Source organism: Dreissena polymorpha, chromosome 1 (genome assembly GCF_020536995.1).
Source record: "Dreissena polymorpha isolate Duluth1 chromosome 1, UMN_Dpol_1.0, whole genome shotgun sequence".
Taxonomy (NCBI): Eukaryota; Metazoa; Mollusca; class Bivalvia; order Myida; family Dreissenidae; genus Dreissena; species Dreissena polymorpha.
The window spans coordinates 106,719,004-106,735,391 of NC_068355.1; the positions used below are offsets into that span (position 1 = coordinate 106,719,004).

At 36.5% G+C, this 16,388-nt stretch overlaps 1 protein-coding gene across 19 annotated transcripts in view; it reads right to left on the bottom strand.

The window, feature by feature from the left end:
• Positions 1-16,388, bottom strand: part of LOC127865174 (uncharacterized) — a 56,307-nt gene that overhangs the window by 15,433 nt on the left and 24,486 nt on the right. For all 19 annotated transcript variants that reach the window (XM_052405127.1, XM_052405130.1, XM_052405142.1 and 16 more), the window contains 2 exons: positions 6,258-8,149; positions 5,603-5,699 (listed from right to left, as the gene is read on the bottom strand). In XM_052405127.1, the coding sequence (XP_052261087.1) occupies positions 5,603-5,699; positions 6,258-8,149 (1,989 nt within the window). The remainder of the gene's footprint in view (positions 1-5,602; positions 5,700-6,257; positions 8,150-16,388) is intronic.

Sequence of the window (16,388 nt, forward strand, 5' to 3'; positions counted from 1 at the left end):
CGGTCAAGTTCTTAGAGGGACCTTTACACGTTTTGATAAATTGACAAAAAAATAAGAAAAATGGTTCAGATTCGCAAATTTTTGTTGCAGTTATGATATTTGTGAGGAAACAGTAATACTGAACATTTACCATGCTCTAAAATATCTATTATATGCATCTTTTGACGCTTTAAAAACCTTAAAATTATAAAGCGTTGCAACGCGAAATGCTTAATAATTTGGAGTGTTTTATGTTTTGTGACACTACCGGGATTTCTTATATACAGTCCAACCTGCCTGAGCGACCGCCTGTGAATAGCGACCAGTTGTCAATAACGACCACATTGATTTCCCCCAGAACGATTTCACTATATTCTGTACCTGCGAATAACGCCCACCTGCCAACAACGACCAGCGACCGCAATTTTACATTCCCAAAGTCGAATTTGATAGCTAACAACGACCACGTCAATGACCAGCAACCACCATTTTACATTCCCAAAAGTCGAGTGACTAACAAAATCGTTTTAATTATCATAATATAACGTTTCATAACGAATAATTTAGATTTGACAAAACAGCATACACTAACTTATTAATACAATGACAATATATTTTTTGAAGGATTTCTATTAAACTTTGTACGTTGTCATCGGTTTGCAAAAAAAAACAATCTTGTATTCCTTGAAAGAGGCTTAACAACGACCACTTCAATCATAACAATTAACGATTTCACAACTGTCAAAAAAACAATGACCGCCATAATGCTGTGATAGTCACGTGATAAACATCTTACCAGTGAACTGGTCGGTCGCTATGGAGATATTGGCAAGTGACAGTTTACTCGATAGCTGTTTCTTTTGTTTATTTAACACACATTGCTAATTGGTAGCCACCTGCTTCTTTTATGCATTTGGCAGTTTGACGAAGGTGTAAGAAGTTGCCTTTTTTATTTTATTGGCTCGCGATAATTTATATACTAATTGCCGAAAATACCAAACGTTTGGGGCTTATATCAACTTATAAAGGAAATTTACGGTTTCTTTACAATTACGATGCAAATTGTACACATACAATCTAAATTCATTCCTTTCTTAAATTTCTCCGTGATACGACGCGCATAGATGATAGATAAGTAAATTGTCAGTTAAAGTTAACCATTATGGAATCCAAGCGTTAGTTCGTTTGTTAGTTTATGTTTGGAAATTGAAATAATACATGTAAATATAAAACACAATTGTGATTTCAATCCTTTTTTACATTACACATGCTTTAGAATTCACACATTTAAACAATAGAGCACATACATCATACGGTACCTGTTAAAAGCCTACTAGCATATTTTGCAAAGTTTCAATCGACCCTGCGAATAAAGACCACCTGTGAACAAAGACCACAACAACCAAATCCCTCGAGTGGTCGTTATTAGCAGGTTGGACTGTAGTTTAAAAAACATCACTCCTTGTATGAGCATGGACGGCCGAGTGATCTAAACATTAGACTTTTATTCCAGGGGTCAGTGGTTCAAGCCCAGTTGAGGTTGTTGTTTTTTTCTGTTTTTAATTTTATTCTTGTTTTTTTTACTGGAGCTTATTAGATAAAAATGTTTATATTTATCAATATAAAGCATTTAATGACAAACTTTAATATCTGCAAAAATCTGTGAAAAGGTCCCTTTAACAGACAGGAATCCTATCTCAGTCATTGGAGAATAATAGCAATAACGTTCAAGAGCAATAACGTTCACAGCAAGATTTATGAAAACTTCGCAAACATTTTTCACAAGCTGTGCAACATGTTTTTGTCCATTGGCTTGGCAGTGGACTTACTAACAACAAATCAACAAGAGATGTGTTCATCAGAAACACAATGCTCCCTATTGCCCCGCTTTGAAATAAGATTTCTATTTATCATTTGGCAGGTATAGAAATCATCTCCCTTTAAAGCTTATTACTTCCCTTGGATTTTGTCCAATCCAACCAGGGGGGGGGGGGGTGTAGACATTCATAATTGACCAAGGCCTGTGGTTTATCAAAGAGATCATAGCCAGAGTTCATCATGTATCTCTGGACATAAGTCCACAGGTATGTAATGAACCCTACCATTCACAAATTAGTACAGAAATGAAATGATAATTATATCATTTAAAAAAAATAATTGACAAATCAATCATTTGAGTTATAAATAATCAAAATAAAAAATCTGTACAGTAACTGTGAAAAGAACTTAAATTCTAGGTAAGGAAATACATAATCTGAGATTTATAATTATATAAATTACTTCCCTTGAAAATAATTGTCTATAACAAATCTCTATTTTAGTAGCAAATCATTAAAAGCCACTACCATGACTGTAGATTCACCGCTCAAAATGTGCAGCTCCATGAGATACACATGCATGCCAAATATTAAGTTGCTGTGTTCAATATTGAATAATTATCTCCTTTTAAAGCCTATTACTTCCCTTGGATTTGAATTTTTTACCTTAGACCTTGAAGGATGACCTTGACCTTTTACCACGATGTGTTTGTCAGAAACACAATGCCACCTATTGCGCGGCATTGATTTATTTAACAAAAATATATAATTTGGCAGGTCAGATAACTATGTCCATTTAAAGCTTATTACTTCCCTTGGAATTGTTTTTTTCGACCCCTTGACCTAGTTTTTGACCCGGCATAACCCATAATCAAACTTGACCTAGATATTGTCTAGATACAACTTCTGACCAAGTTTGGTAAAGATCGGATGAAAACTATTTAAAATAGAGAGCAGACACGAAAAGTGTGACAGACTGACAGACAGACTTACAGACGGACAGTGCGAAAACTATTTACCCCCTTTTCTTCGGAAGGGGGCATAAAAATACTGTTTAACTGTAAAATTGCAGTTAATTGCCCCGATGAAGTAGGATGTTGGCAGACGAAATAGATTAGATAATTAATATCGAATTTTCTAATTCTTAAAGTTATTCACTTTCTGATTTAATGAAAATGAAGCAATCATAACAGTATAATGAATAGTAACAAAACAAGAAAAACAAAAATATAACTTTGATCTTACCTTCCTAATAAAAAGGTCATTCAGTCTCTTAAATAGTAATGATTTAATGCTAAGGTTAATTAAAACAATAGCATAAATAAACGTCTTGCCAATTAAAAATAACATTAACATCCGGAAATTTAGTTGCTCGCAAAATACTAATCACCCTTGATAAATATTTCTGATTTTCCAATTGATAAAAGATGGTGTGCAATATTTCTACACTTTTTTTTCATTTATGTGTACTTATAAAACAAGAGAACCGCATAACAGGTGCCAACGCTCGGCTGCGGGTGCATTTTGAATAAATGAAAGCTTGTCAGATTAATTTTTTTTAAGAGGTCATAGTGACCTTGACCTTTGCCCTAGTGACCCCAAAATGGGTGTGGTTTGTAGAATTCATCAAGATGCATCTACATATTTAGTTTCAAAGTTGTAGGTGTAAGCACTTTGATTTTGGAGCAAATTGTAAAGGTTTTAGCACGACGCGGACGGCGGACGACACGATGAGCTGGCTATGACAATACCTTGGGTTTTCTCCAAAAACAGCTGAGCTAAAAAAAGGCCTTTCTATATGTCAGCCTTTTAGATTGTTTTTCAGTCAACTTGTTCCTTTAACCCTTTCCCAGTTAGGTACCTATTTTTACGCATTTGAAGTCCCTTAGGAAGTTTAATTTAATTAAAGATCTTTCTTACTCGATTCAAGTGTTGAAGGCTTCATTTTCAACCCTTAGATACTGATGAGCAGCAAACAGCATAAAACCTTAATAGACTGCGAGTTACTCACAGGCTGTTCTGGTTTTATGCTGTTTGCAAAAGCCATTTTCACTTTGCTTCTAATGGGGGAAAGGGTAAACTTTTACTTCAGCAACAACTTCCCGGTATCTTACCAAAGGACGTTCAAGACCGCCGACGCTCTCATTTTAACCTGCATGACCAACTGTGAACTCATATGTGATATCATTGCACAAATGTATCCAAGAGGTTTGATACATAATAGGTAATAAAAAAGGCATAAAGACTGTTTAAAAGCTTTTACTTTGACCTCATTACCTAGTTTTGACCCCATATGCCCGAGTTTCTGACTCATTTAAGGTATCACTGAGATACATGTTCTGCCTAAGTTTCATGAACCAGTTTTGAACTGCAAATCTGAACCAAATTATGGGTAGAAGTAGCCTTTAGAATGTTTACAAGCTTTTCTTTTATTTTAACTGGTGACCTATTGTTTGACCTTATTTAAATAATTTTCAAACTATGCCGAGAATCGTTGAAACAAATATTCTTAGCGAGTTTCATAAATATTTGGCAATAATTCTGCCCCTATAGTTTTTACAAGGCAAATGTTGATGATAAAAGCACACACCACATGACTGAGCAATGGCCATCACAAAAGCTCATCAGGAGCATATTTTTCAATGTACTGCAAGCATAATTATTCAAACATGACTTAGATATAATTACAGCAAATATTTTTGACCAAGCTTCAGAAAGATTGTACTAAAAATGTGACTTAAAGAGTTATAACAAGATTTTTATTTATTTGACCTAGTGAACTATTTTTTAACCTAATGTAACCCAGTTTTAAATTCTGCCAATATTTTAATGGGATAAATCATACATGCCATAAATTTTCAGACCAATGCCGGGACATTGAGCTCAATTTTTCCGGGATATGTATACATATAGCGATATATATAAACATAAACACATTTTTGAAACGCATTTGATCACATTGTAAATTGCTATGTTTGAAAGACTATCCGAAATACACAAGATCTATTAACGTCAAATTAAACATTACTAATTCTGTTACTAGATACAAGCCACGTGTTTTTCGTGTTAAAAAAGAGCACTAAATTGCTTTTGCGAACATGTCACATGTCACATATCTGCAGGAAACGCGTATGTGTATCCACAGCCGCATACAAACTTCGTAGTGCATTTGTACCTATTTAAAAATGTGATGAAATAACATCCAATCGGGGAGTTTTTATTTCCACTGAACATGCGTAAATCGCCTGACGTGATTTTCATGTTTTTATACAACACAAAATACACCCACACTTTCCATGCGACGTTCTACATGTCTGTATAATTTTTGCGCGCTTTTTTATTGAGACAAAGGATAAAGCAATGTTTATTTGACGCTAGAATTTGTTAATGTCACATAAGGATTAGTGGGAACACAGTGATTCGTGGTGCAGTTAAGCCTTAGATAAGGTACATGTATATATGGATTTTGTAAGATCCGGGACATTTGACAGTCTTCCGGGACTGCGGGACATGTTCTTCATTTCCGGGACAATCCCGGACAATCCAGGACGTATGGCATGTATGGATAAATTTTCTGTACAAGTTGAATTGGACAATAAATGTGGCCTCCAGAGTTTAACAAGGTAAATATTGACGACGAACCATGGACAACACACAAAAGCTCACCATGAGCACATTTTGCTTAGGTGAGCTCAAAACAGTTACTAAAATAATACCTGTTTGTTGCCAAAACATTTCAGCTTTATTTTGCAATATGAAAGGTGACTCATGGATCAGTAACTAGAGATATTGACATGATATCTCACCTAGGACACGCTGACTGAGGTCAGGAATGCCGTTGATGAGCTTCTCATACACCAGCTTGACATCTTCATCGCTGTCTGTCATCACTCGCAACTTGAGCTGTAACAAATCACAATATATTGGAACACAACTGGGATGACACCTTATGTTTTTTTTGCCAAATATAGAAACTCTTAAGTTTTCGCACACTTAAAAACAATTATTTTTTTCTGTGTCTTAAAATTTACAAACAAAACAAGATGTGTTTGTGTCCCCATGTATTTGACCTTTAGAACATGTACCATAGCGATCTAAAAATTGAAGCTTCACAATGCCAGACACATGATTACTACATGTTCTATACCCATTTTGTTAAAAAAAACACTGTTATTAGGGCTGACTTAAGTAACAAGTTTGACAACACTGCGTTTTAGTCCATTAAATGGATTGACAGCATAAGAATTGTAAATCTCTATACAATTTGTGCCATTTAAATGTCAAAATGATGAAACGAATACTTCATGATGATCTTGTATTAAATAAAAAGTATGCTTTGATTTGATTAACTTATAATGGATTCACCTTTTAAAAAAAATCGCTTTTAATTAATCCTACAAGCACCTAACTGATTATGGACATGTGATCTTATCCACAACACATTTTTTTTCATAGACTTACCATTCCCATTCGGAACAGCCTCATTTTTTCTCTATGTTCAGGTTTGAGTCGGAAAAGTATCTTTTGGCCTAAGTTCAAGCCATTGTACAATGTTGTCATCTTCTCTACAAATGGATCTTCAACATCATCTGCAATGTCATCAGATGTATTTCCACCTATAAGAACACTTATTTTATTGTTGTGATTCTGCCTATGCAGCTTGGGTGAACCTATCTTCTCTGAGGGATGAATACCAGAACTGAAACTTTTCCTACTTTCATGCTTTTCCTTGTCATGTTTATACACATCTAGATTCTCAAATGATTCAAACAATGAACATTCAGAAAAACGCCGCTTATGAGAAATTCCAAAATTGGCGGAAACATTAAATGTACAACTGACATCCTCAAGAAATTTGGCCAACCTTTCCTTCTTGTTTTCAGAGATAGTTGAGCATGTTGAATGAAATACTTCAGAACTTTCAGAGTTAGCATCTGATATAGTCCTTCCCGAGGCCTCCTTGAGCAGGGAGATAATTCTGTAACAGGTCTCAGAGTCCATGTTGGACAACTCCAGTCTCTTTCTCAACCTCTCAAAAATCTCCGTTCCCCCAGTCTCCATCACTTGTTCTATCAAGAGCTTAATCAATATTGGGCTGTATATGCTGGACTTTGATGAGCCACTGCCCCCACTTCCTCTAGAGAAACACGAGGGTGAGGGAGAGCAGCGGCCCGTACCAGGCATAGACTCCTCTTCAACCATTAACCCACACTTACTGGGGAACTCTGAAGGTCCAAAGAGCACTTTATCGTCAGCAGCAGACTCACTTTCAGTTCCTTCTGTAGATCTGTGATAATGGGGAGAGGTATTGATTGTTCTGGTTGGGGTAAAGTCCCCAGGGTGTACCTTCATTCCTAATTGCCCACAAAATTTGGAGGTTGTCAAAACTCCAGAGTCATTAAACTGCACTTCTGGGAGTGTATACGATGAGCTTTTATGACTGATTGATGGGGATCTAGAGGAATCTGTTACAAAGTTATTAAAACCCGTACTGTTCCGAGATCCTTTGTGTTCACAGGCATTTGTTAAATCTAAAGGCAAACATACTTCAGGATCACTTAAAGTAATTGGGTTACTATGATCTGATTCATAATGAAGTGTATCAAGTTGTTGTGAACTAGGAGGAAATGATACAGCGCCAAATGAAACAGATCTATTCAATATTTTGCTCAAAGGTTGGCTATACGAAACAACACATTTGTCAAACTCTGTCTTTGCTGTGATGCTTTCCTGTTCTGACTTCCACCGTTCTGCTATCAAATGTTTAGACTTCATTGAAGCAACAGAAGAAATATATCTTTTTGGTGTATTCAAATTGTGTTCAGTTGTTTCAAAATTAGAATGGTTCAAAGGAGTGTGTGCAATAGGACTGGCCTTTTCATGTGCCATGTTATAAGCATGTAAGTGTGCTGACTCCTCTGACGTGACCTTTGCTATAGCATGTAAGTGTGCTGACTCCTCTGACGTGACCTTTGCTATAGCATCATGTTTTACTTCAGATACAAAATGGCCGGAGGAATCATGATCCCCAGTGGAATTAAATTTTGGTCCATGATCTTTTTTAGTTTCAAAATTGTCATCTTTTCCGTTAGGTGCAACCATTTTTTCACTTGTCTCACCATTACTGTCAAAATATGTCAAGTTAGCCTTAACAAGATTTGGATCCACAGGACTGGCATCTGTACACCTTTCTGAAGACTTCTCACCATGCTTGGGGTTGAATTTGAAGTCGTAACAACCAGAACCGGTCTGCTCCACACTTAATTCAATTTTGTTGAAGTCAGATCCTTCTTGTTTGAACACTTCTAAAGCCTTTTCTTTCTCTACTTTTGGAATGCGGCCCATACGCACAGCTGAAATACAGACCGAACATGTAGTGACTGGAAGTATCCAAAGGTTACTGTAATAAAAAGCTGTCTTTTGTTTTAACAATGCAATATTAAAAAAATATCAACCGAATTTGTGCAAGTGGAGTGTTGACATTAAGCAAAGTTTTGAAACTGCCACTCTAGTTTTGAATGTAAGTGCTATTTCTTTTCACCAACAAGAAGATTGCAGTCACTGTTAGTCTCAGATTATGGTCTTTTTAGTTCAAGTTGTAAGTCTTTTTGTCTTCTAGATTTAAGTTTTTAGCCCCATCTTATTGTCTTTTTATGCCCCTGGTAGGAGGGCATATAGTGATCGGACTGTCCGTCCGTCTGTCCGTCCGTCTTTCCGTCACACTTAGCATTTAGGTTTCGAAAAATGCTCATAACTTCTATGTCCCTTGAGATGTACAAGTAACCTTCATATTTGGTATGCCTGTGTATATGGACAAGGTCTTTCCATACGCACACACATTTTGACCCCTGTGACCTTGACGTTGAACTTAGGGTCCGCGTTTAGGTTTCAAAATCCGTGTTAAGGTTTCGAAAAATACTCATAACTTCTATGTCCCTTGAGATATAACCTTCATATTTGGTATATGCATGTGTATATGGACAAGGCCTTTCCATACGCACACAAATTTTGACCCCTGTGACCTTGACGTTGAACTTAGGGTCCGCGTTTAGGTTTTGAAATCTGCGTTTAGGTTTGAAAAATGCTCATTACTTCTATGCCCCTTGAGATATAACCTTCATATTTGGTGTTCATGTGTATATGGACCGTCAGGCTGTCAAGTGACCTTTTTTCAAAAAGTAGGAAAATATAGGAACTACTTTTGCAAGAAAAGTAGGAAAAAAGAAGGAAAAAGTAGGAACTTTTCCCTCAAAAGTAGGAATACATAATACTAATTTTTTAGACACAGGTCCAGGAAACATAGCTTGAAACAGAGCAGGAGTGCCATCACATGTTCTGTATGGATACCCACTTGAAGCTACCTTAAGGGCCCAGAAGATTTCAGCCTTTTGTACCTGTTCCTTGTGTGATGGATGTACTTGCATACAGATAGATTTATCCCCACAACCCTGAGAGCTGCTTGGCTTTTGGGCACTTCCAAACAAACGCTTTTGTGAATTATCATGCATGTATTTCATGTTTTCCTTGTGTTTTTATCCATCTGCATGACTTATAAGTTGATTAGCACCAGAATTACTACAAGATGGACTTCATTCAGACAGTACAATATCTTGCAAACTCATTGCCGGTATCTCTCTTGCACCATGATCCCAGTGTTTTTCCACTGTTGTCCAACTTCTCCATCCATGAAGGGTTAAACTTTGTTTTCCCACTAGGAATTTTAGCACTTATAGTGTATCTATGATAATTAAGTTTCAAGCAAAGCTACCCTGATAAAGAAGTATACATGTAATTAGATGCTGTTCATTTTGGTGTATCATCAAATAAGTGGTTAGAGGTCTTCTGTGTAGCGATATAAAAATGGTAATTATATTGTGCATGTTATATCCTTAAGCAGAAGACCAAATTTATTTAGTGATACACCGACTTGTTGTACAAGATTAATACTAGTATATAAAGCAGTGTCAATGCTCTGCTACAGCTTCATTGTGAAACCTTTAAATTGACAATAGGGTGCAGTTATAATGACTTAAGTTACATTCAAAATGACTGGTCATTGCAGAGCAGATAATGCAACTGGAGATAGGACCTTATCACCTAGTGTTTTTCCCAGGCCATTTTAGCGTGGCAAAAAGCCACGCCGCCCTCCCGGATCGCCACGCTGCCCTTTTCAAAGGCAAATTTCGCCACGAGCCCTTTTTTTCAAAGGCAAATTTCGCCACGCGCCCTTATCTATAACATCTTTATTGCCTTACGATCTAACTTGGTCCGCAAAATCAGCTTCCTTGATTGTCTGTGACGCTCCGACTGTGCTTGATTTACTCGAGAGACGTCAACGTCTAATCGACAATATTTAATTGAGCAGATTTAATCTTTAACAGTGCTCGATTTATAGGTAGGTCTTACTGACTTCTCCAAAGCTGTGTATTAGTCATGCGTGAATAACCCCGTGTCAGTATCAATCGATAATGCCGGAGGCTATGTTATACCAAGCGCACTTTTCGCTCGGAAATGTGTACTCCTCCACGATATAATCATTACTTCAGAGACTTTTGATGAAAACTCGATGTAATTCTCGTGGCACTTGTGCTTTGCATGCATTATTCAGTTATATCGAAACATATATTTTTACGCATAATTACATTTAAATTCACAAACAAATTTATTCTTTATCATTTTCGTCTTTAAGATAATTAGATCTAATTATTGAAATAATTACTGAGACGTATACTAAATTAACAAAATGCGAATCGCGTATACGTTTTAACGTTGCTATGCGCACCTGTCGCTTACATCATATGACATTTTATCAACATGACGGACTACACAGAATTAAATTGTGACTCGGCAAAAATGGCAAATAACGTCGTAAACGATCGAATTAACGATGGAGATTATACATTAAGAAGGAATTAATGAAATGTCTGTGATAATCAACGATGCATACAAATGTTTTAGATAGCAACAACATTATTTATTTATTTGTAATCTACTCGGTAGATGTATGTCACGGAAACGAGTGTTTGCATATTGTTAGCGATCAATTTACTCGCAATGTTTTTTTAAACATCTGTCGAGATTATTGTTAGAAAATGGGATAAGACAAACATGGTTTCATTTATATGTAAGTGGATCTGTGTATAATCAGATTCTGTGCATATATTGCTTTATTATGTTTGTCGTGCTGTACAGTTTATTGAAACAGCATGGAACTTAAATGTACATTGCAAGGTAAATATATTAATATAAATCATAGTAAGTTAAATACATCTATTACCATTAAATGTGCTTGTGTATATGTTATTTTTTTCCACAACTGCTTCTGATGCGATTACATGTTTCCCCGTAATTCAGGTATTCAGGGAACGTTTTTGCCCTTTTTTGCGTAAACTGCGCGCTAAAATGCCCTTTTTGAAAGCAATGCGCCATGCCCCTTTGCCCTCCTGGGAAAAACACTATATCACCTGACATCTTTTATGACATCATTGATTGGGCAATGAAACAGTTGCACTACATTGTTTATTCCAGTTTCAAATAATGGCTTTTACATTATTGATGACTTTGCGGGAGTGTAATAATGCCGTTTAATAATTTTAATACTTCGCTTTAACACCTTGAAGTTACCTCACTAGCTATGGCATCATTAGACAAGAATTGTGTTTGTCCGAAACACAATGCCCACTATTGCGCAGCTTTGAAATAAAATTTCAATATATCATTTGGCAGGTTTAGAAATTATCTCCCTTTTAAAGCTTATTACTTCCCTTGGATTGTATTTTTTAACTTTTGACCTTGAAGAATGACCTTCACCTTTCACCACTCAAAATGTGCAGCTCCATGAGATACACATGCATGCCAAAAATCAAGTTGCTATCTTCAATATTGCAAAAGTTATGGCCCATATTAAAGTTTTCGGACGGACACACACACACAGACAGACAGACAGACAGACAAACGGACTGACAGTACAACTGCAATATGCCACCCTACCGGGAGCATAAAAATGTATCAGGGCATTTAGGCTCTGTGCATTTATCTTTAATTACTAAACATGATGTACCTATGATATCAATAGAACATCATATCCGTTGTCATGTAATACAGAATTTATTACATTATATTTGTAAATGATGAAAACTCGGCAAAGCATCAGTTTTATCTTTTTTCCAATAACTTGTGTAATAAATTCCATATTACATAACCACTCATACAATACATGTATCTCTATATCTCTACATTCCAAACAGCAATATCATGTAAACATGCATAAGGTTTGGTCAAATTGTTGTCAATGGAAACAAAATAAAACTGGAATAAACAATGGGTTCCCTCAGCTCTTGCATCACTGGGAACTGTGTAAGGTAGTGAAGTCTGCAGTGTACAAATGCTAAGGAAGTAAACAAGGCACTATTGTTACTTCAAAAAAAAACTTGTCAATAATTTTAAAAGTTACATAAGAAATAAATATTTATGCTCCTGAAGAGGTGCTAGCAGACAGTCAGCATGGGTTGTCAGGTCTCATCTAGATGAATGCACATTAACAGGGATACAGTCATGCCATAGATTCATTCATCCTGCAAGTTTACTAAAAAAAACTCTTTAAAAAAAAATAAATTCTCCATTGAAAAAGAAAAAGTAGGAATAGTAGGAAGATTTGGTAAAAAAATAGGAAAAAGTAGGATCCTGATGAAAAAGTAGGAAATAGTAGGAAAAAGTAGGAAAAAGTATGACCGCTTGACAGCCTGGACCGTGTTAAGGTTTTGAAATCTGCGTTTAGGTTTTGAAAAAAGCTCATAACTTCTATCAAGCGTTTATAGGGGGCATAAGTCATCCTATGGTGACAGCTATTGTTAAAATAGGATTTATACATTTACTGTATTGATATCTATATTGTATTAATCACTATATATTTGATTTCATAAATATTGTTTATAGAGGTAAAACAAGAGATGTTTTTTAAACATGTATGTCCCTGCCTTGACTTTCCAAGTTGTATTTATACTAAAACAAGAGATGTGTTTGTCAGAAACACAACAGCCCCTAACATGCTGCTTTGATACGGGTTTTTTTACCTTTGACCTTGAAGGATGACCTTGACCTTTCACCACTCAAAATGTGCAGCTCCATAAGATACACATGCATGCAAAATATCAAGTTGCTATGTGAAGCAAAACCTAAAAGCAAAGTGTGACGAAAAGAGGGACAGACGGATAGACGGACAGTCTGATCACTGTATGCACTCCTTCAGGGGCATAAAAAACATTACTATCCATGTGACAATTATTTTCATGGATATTATGAATGGATAAGTCCAGGAATTACAGATCACATCAAACTATAATTCCAAATTTTAACATCTTTAAGCAAAAAAGCATCAAAACAAAAAACATTATTATCAAAGAAATCGACACACACTTCTGCTTTTGTTATGCAACAAGGATCAATAGGGAAGCTAAGACAAAAAAGACGCCTTTCAGCACCTGTCTGCTTTTATATAAGATAATAATAAGATCTACTTTGTCAAAAAAAAAATTACAATCCGCAGTCAATTATTTGTTTACCCAACTTGAATACGACTCAAGGACCAGAGTCCTTATATTTAACAAAATATTTCCATTTTTGTATTTTGTATTTTCAGATTACCAGAAAGCTGCTGAAGCAACCAAACTGTGGCAACATATGCAGGCTGCTAGGAAGGTGTCAATCAACAAGACTTACAACTTATTGAATGTGCTGTTACTAAATGAACTTGTTAAATGTGCTGTTATTATCAATAATACTCGTTATGATACAATTATCATAAACGATACTTATTTTGGAAGTAAATTCTGTTGTTGTTTTCATCCGGGCAATTTACGAGATTGGTTAGTAATGTTTGCAAATCACATATTAATTATTTTGAACCAAGGAGGAACCAGCCGAATAAGTTAGTAGACTGCGTTCCTATTTTTTACTCGCATCAATAGTTATAGTATTTGTATGCAATTTAAACCATTCCAAAAGGTTGACTTCCTTTTCCAGTTATTTACGGCGATTTCGGTCATAAAAACTTTCTGAATATTTTGTCTTATTCATCGATACTCAAAGCATCAATATGCTGAAACGAAAGCGGACAGAAACGGCGGCGGAACCGCAAGCTACGGGTACGATCATCGATTTTGCGAGAATCATTAAGGATTCCAACATTTTACCCCCAAATATTCCGACTGATGCAGATCGGAATTGTGGTGAGGGCGGGCTGGCTGATGTGGTGGAACGTCCGGCCTCATTATTAGGTGTAAGACTAAGTGACGATGATTTGGCACTTCATGTCCCTCATGCGATTAAAGAGCAAGTTATAACTGGTCAATATGTCAATTTAGCCCTTTTGATAAAAGGCCCTTCAGAACTATCTGTTTTCACGTCGGGTGGGTTACTCACCTTGGCGGCTGACGGTTCATTACAAACAAAACCTAAAGAATGCAAAGATAAGGTACCAAACATTGAAAAATGGACTGATGCGTTTTTGATATTTGCTTCCATTTATCTGAAACAACACCCGCAAAAAATGCAGGAATTACTACAGTACATGTTTAATATTAGAGAGATCGCAAATAGCAAAGGGGATTTGCATGGAGGGCATACGACGAGCTATTCAGGATGCGGCAAGCTTCCCAACCTGCCTCTTGGTCTCACATTAGCCTGGACTTGTGGTGGCGCTGTACATTAGGGCCAGAGGTTAATCAGAGTTCCCTGACAAAGCCCACAACACCACAGGCAACATGCAATTACTTCAATCAAGGGGTTTGTAGGTTCAATAACTGTCGTTTCAGCCATACATGCTCTGGGTGTGGTGGTCAGCGCCAACAAATAAATTGTCCCAATTCCAAAGGCCAAACAAAACCATCAACACAATTAGGAGGGAATTTCTCCCCCTTTTTTCGTCCCCGTGGAAGACCCTTCCCCAGAGGAAGACCTTTCACAGGCTGTTAATTCTAGCCAGAATCATTTACAACTAGGTTGATGGATTTATGCACGGTTTTCCTATATGCTACACAGGCCCTCGCGTGTTTCGTGAATCGAAGAATCTCCAGTCAGCTGTTTCAAGTCCTGATATTATTAAACATAAAATAAGTGATGAAGTTTTATTGAAACGGTTAGCGAGGCCCTTACAGTCGACCCCATTTCAGAACATGATCATTTCACCATTAGGTTTAGTTCCAAAAAAAGTTGATGATACAGCAGTACCTGAACATAAGAAAATTTCGCATGATACACCATCTTTCATGGCCTGATGGTATGTCAGTTAACGATTTTATTCAATTGGTTGACTCTTCAAGACACTATTCTAGCTTTGATCAAGCAGTCAGTATGATTCAACGTTTGGGACAGAATTGTAAGTTATTTAAGGCTGATATTAAAGATGCTTTTAGACTAATACCAATAAGGCCTCAGGACTTTGAACTGCTTGGTTTTAAATTCGAAAATCAATATTATTTTGATTAATGTTTACCATTAGGTGCAGCAAGCAGTTGTAAAACATTCGAAATGTGCTCATCATTGTTTCAATTTGTGTCGAAAAACAGATACCTTCTGGGGTGCTTATACATTACCTTGATGATTACCTTGGGGGAGATCATTCAACTGCTTCTTGCGCTAACCTACTCAAAATATTTCTAAGCGTTATGTCTGACATGGGCGTACCCATTGCAAAAGAGAAAACACAGGGGCCAACGGAGGTTCTTGTTTTTCTTGGCCTTGAACTTGATTCCAACAATACGCATACCACAGAAAAAAATTGAGGAAGTACTATTAAAAATAAACAGTGTTTTGTCTAAAAAAAAGTCTACAATGAAAGAAATGCAGTCTTTGATTGGTTCTTTGAATTTTTGCTGTAGAGCTATACCATTAGGACGCCCTTTTCGTTGGAGATTAATAGATTCTATATGTGGCTTGTCCAAAGCTTACCAACATATAAGAGTAAAACAGGACATAAGAAAAGATTTGTCAATGTGGTTAGAGTATTTAAGGTTCTTTAATGGAGTGTCAATATTTCATGACCAATTTTGGGTTTCTAGCGAGGATCTTGAGTTGTTCACAGACAGTGCTGGTGGTTGCGGCCTTGGTTATGGGGCATATTTTCAAGGAAAATGGTTGAATGGCAAATGGCAAGCACACTGGCACTCGTGTGGCTTGTCTAAGGATATAACATTCTTGGAGCTGTTTCCCATTGTTGCTTCAGTTTTTGTGTGGGGGGACATGCTAACAAATAAGAAGATACGATTTAACTGCGATAATATGGCAGTAGTGGATATCTTAAACAAGCTATCATCCAAGAATTCAAATGTTATGCTTCTTGTTCGCATCCTTACGTTACAATGTTTAAGATTAAATATTATGATCAAAGCTGCTCATGTTCAAGGTAAATCAAATGTGATACGTGATGCATTGTCTGGTTTTCAGTTGGACAGATTCAGAGCAGTTGCTCCACACGCAGACCTCGAACCGCAAATAATACCAAACCTTCTTTGGGAAGTCTTCAACAACGAGCTGGGGTCTTATTAAGGGCGGGAACGGCAGTTAACACACAATTAACTTATAAGACTGGTTTAA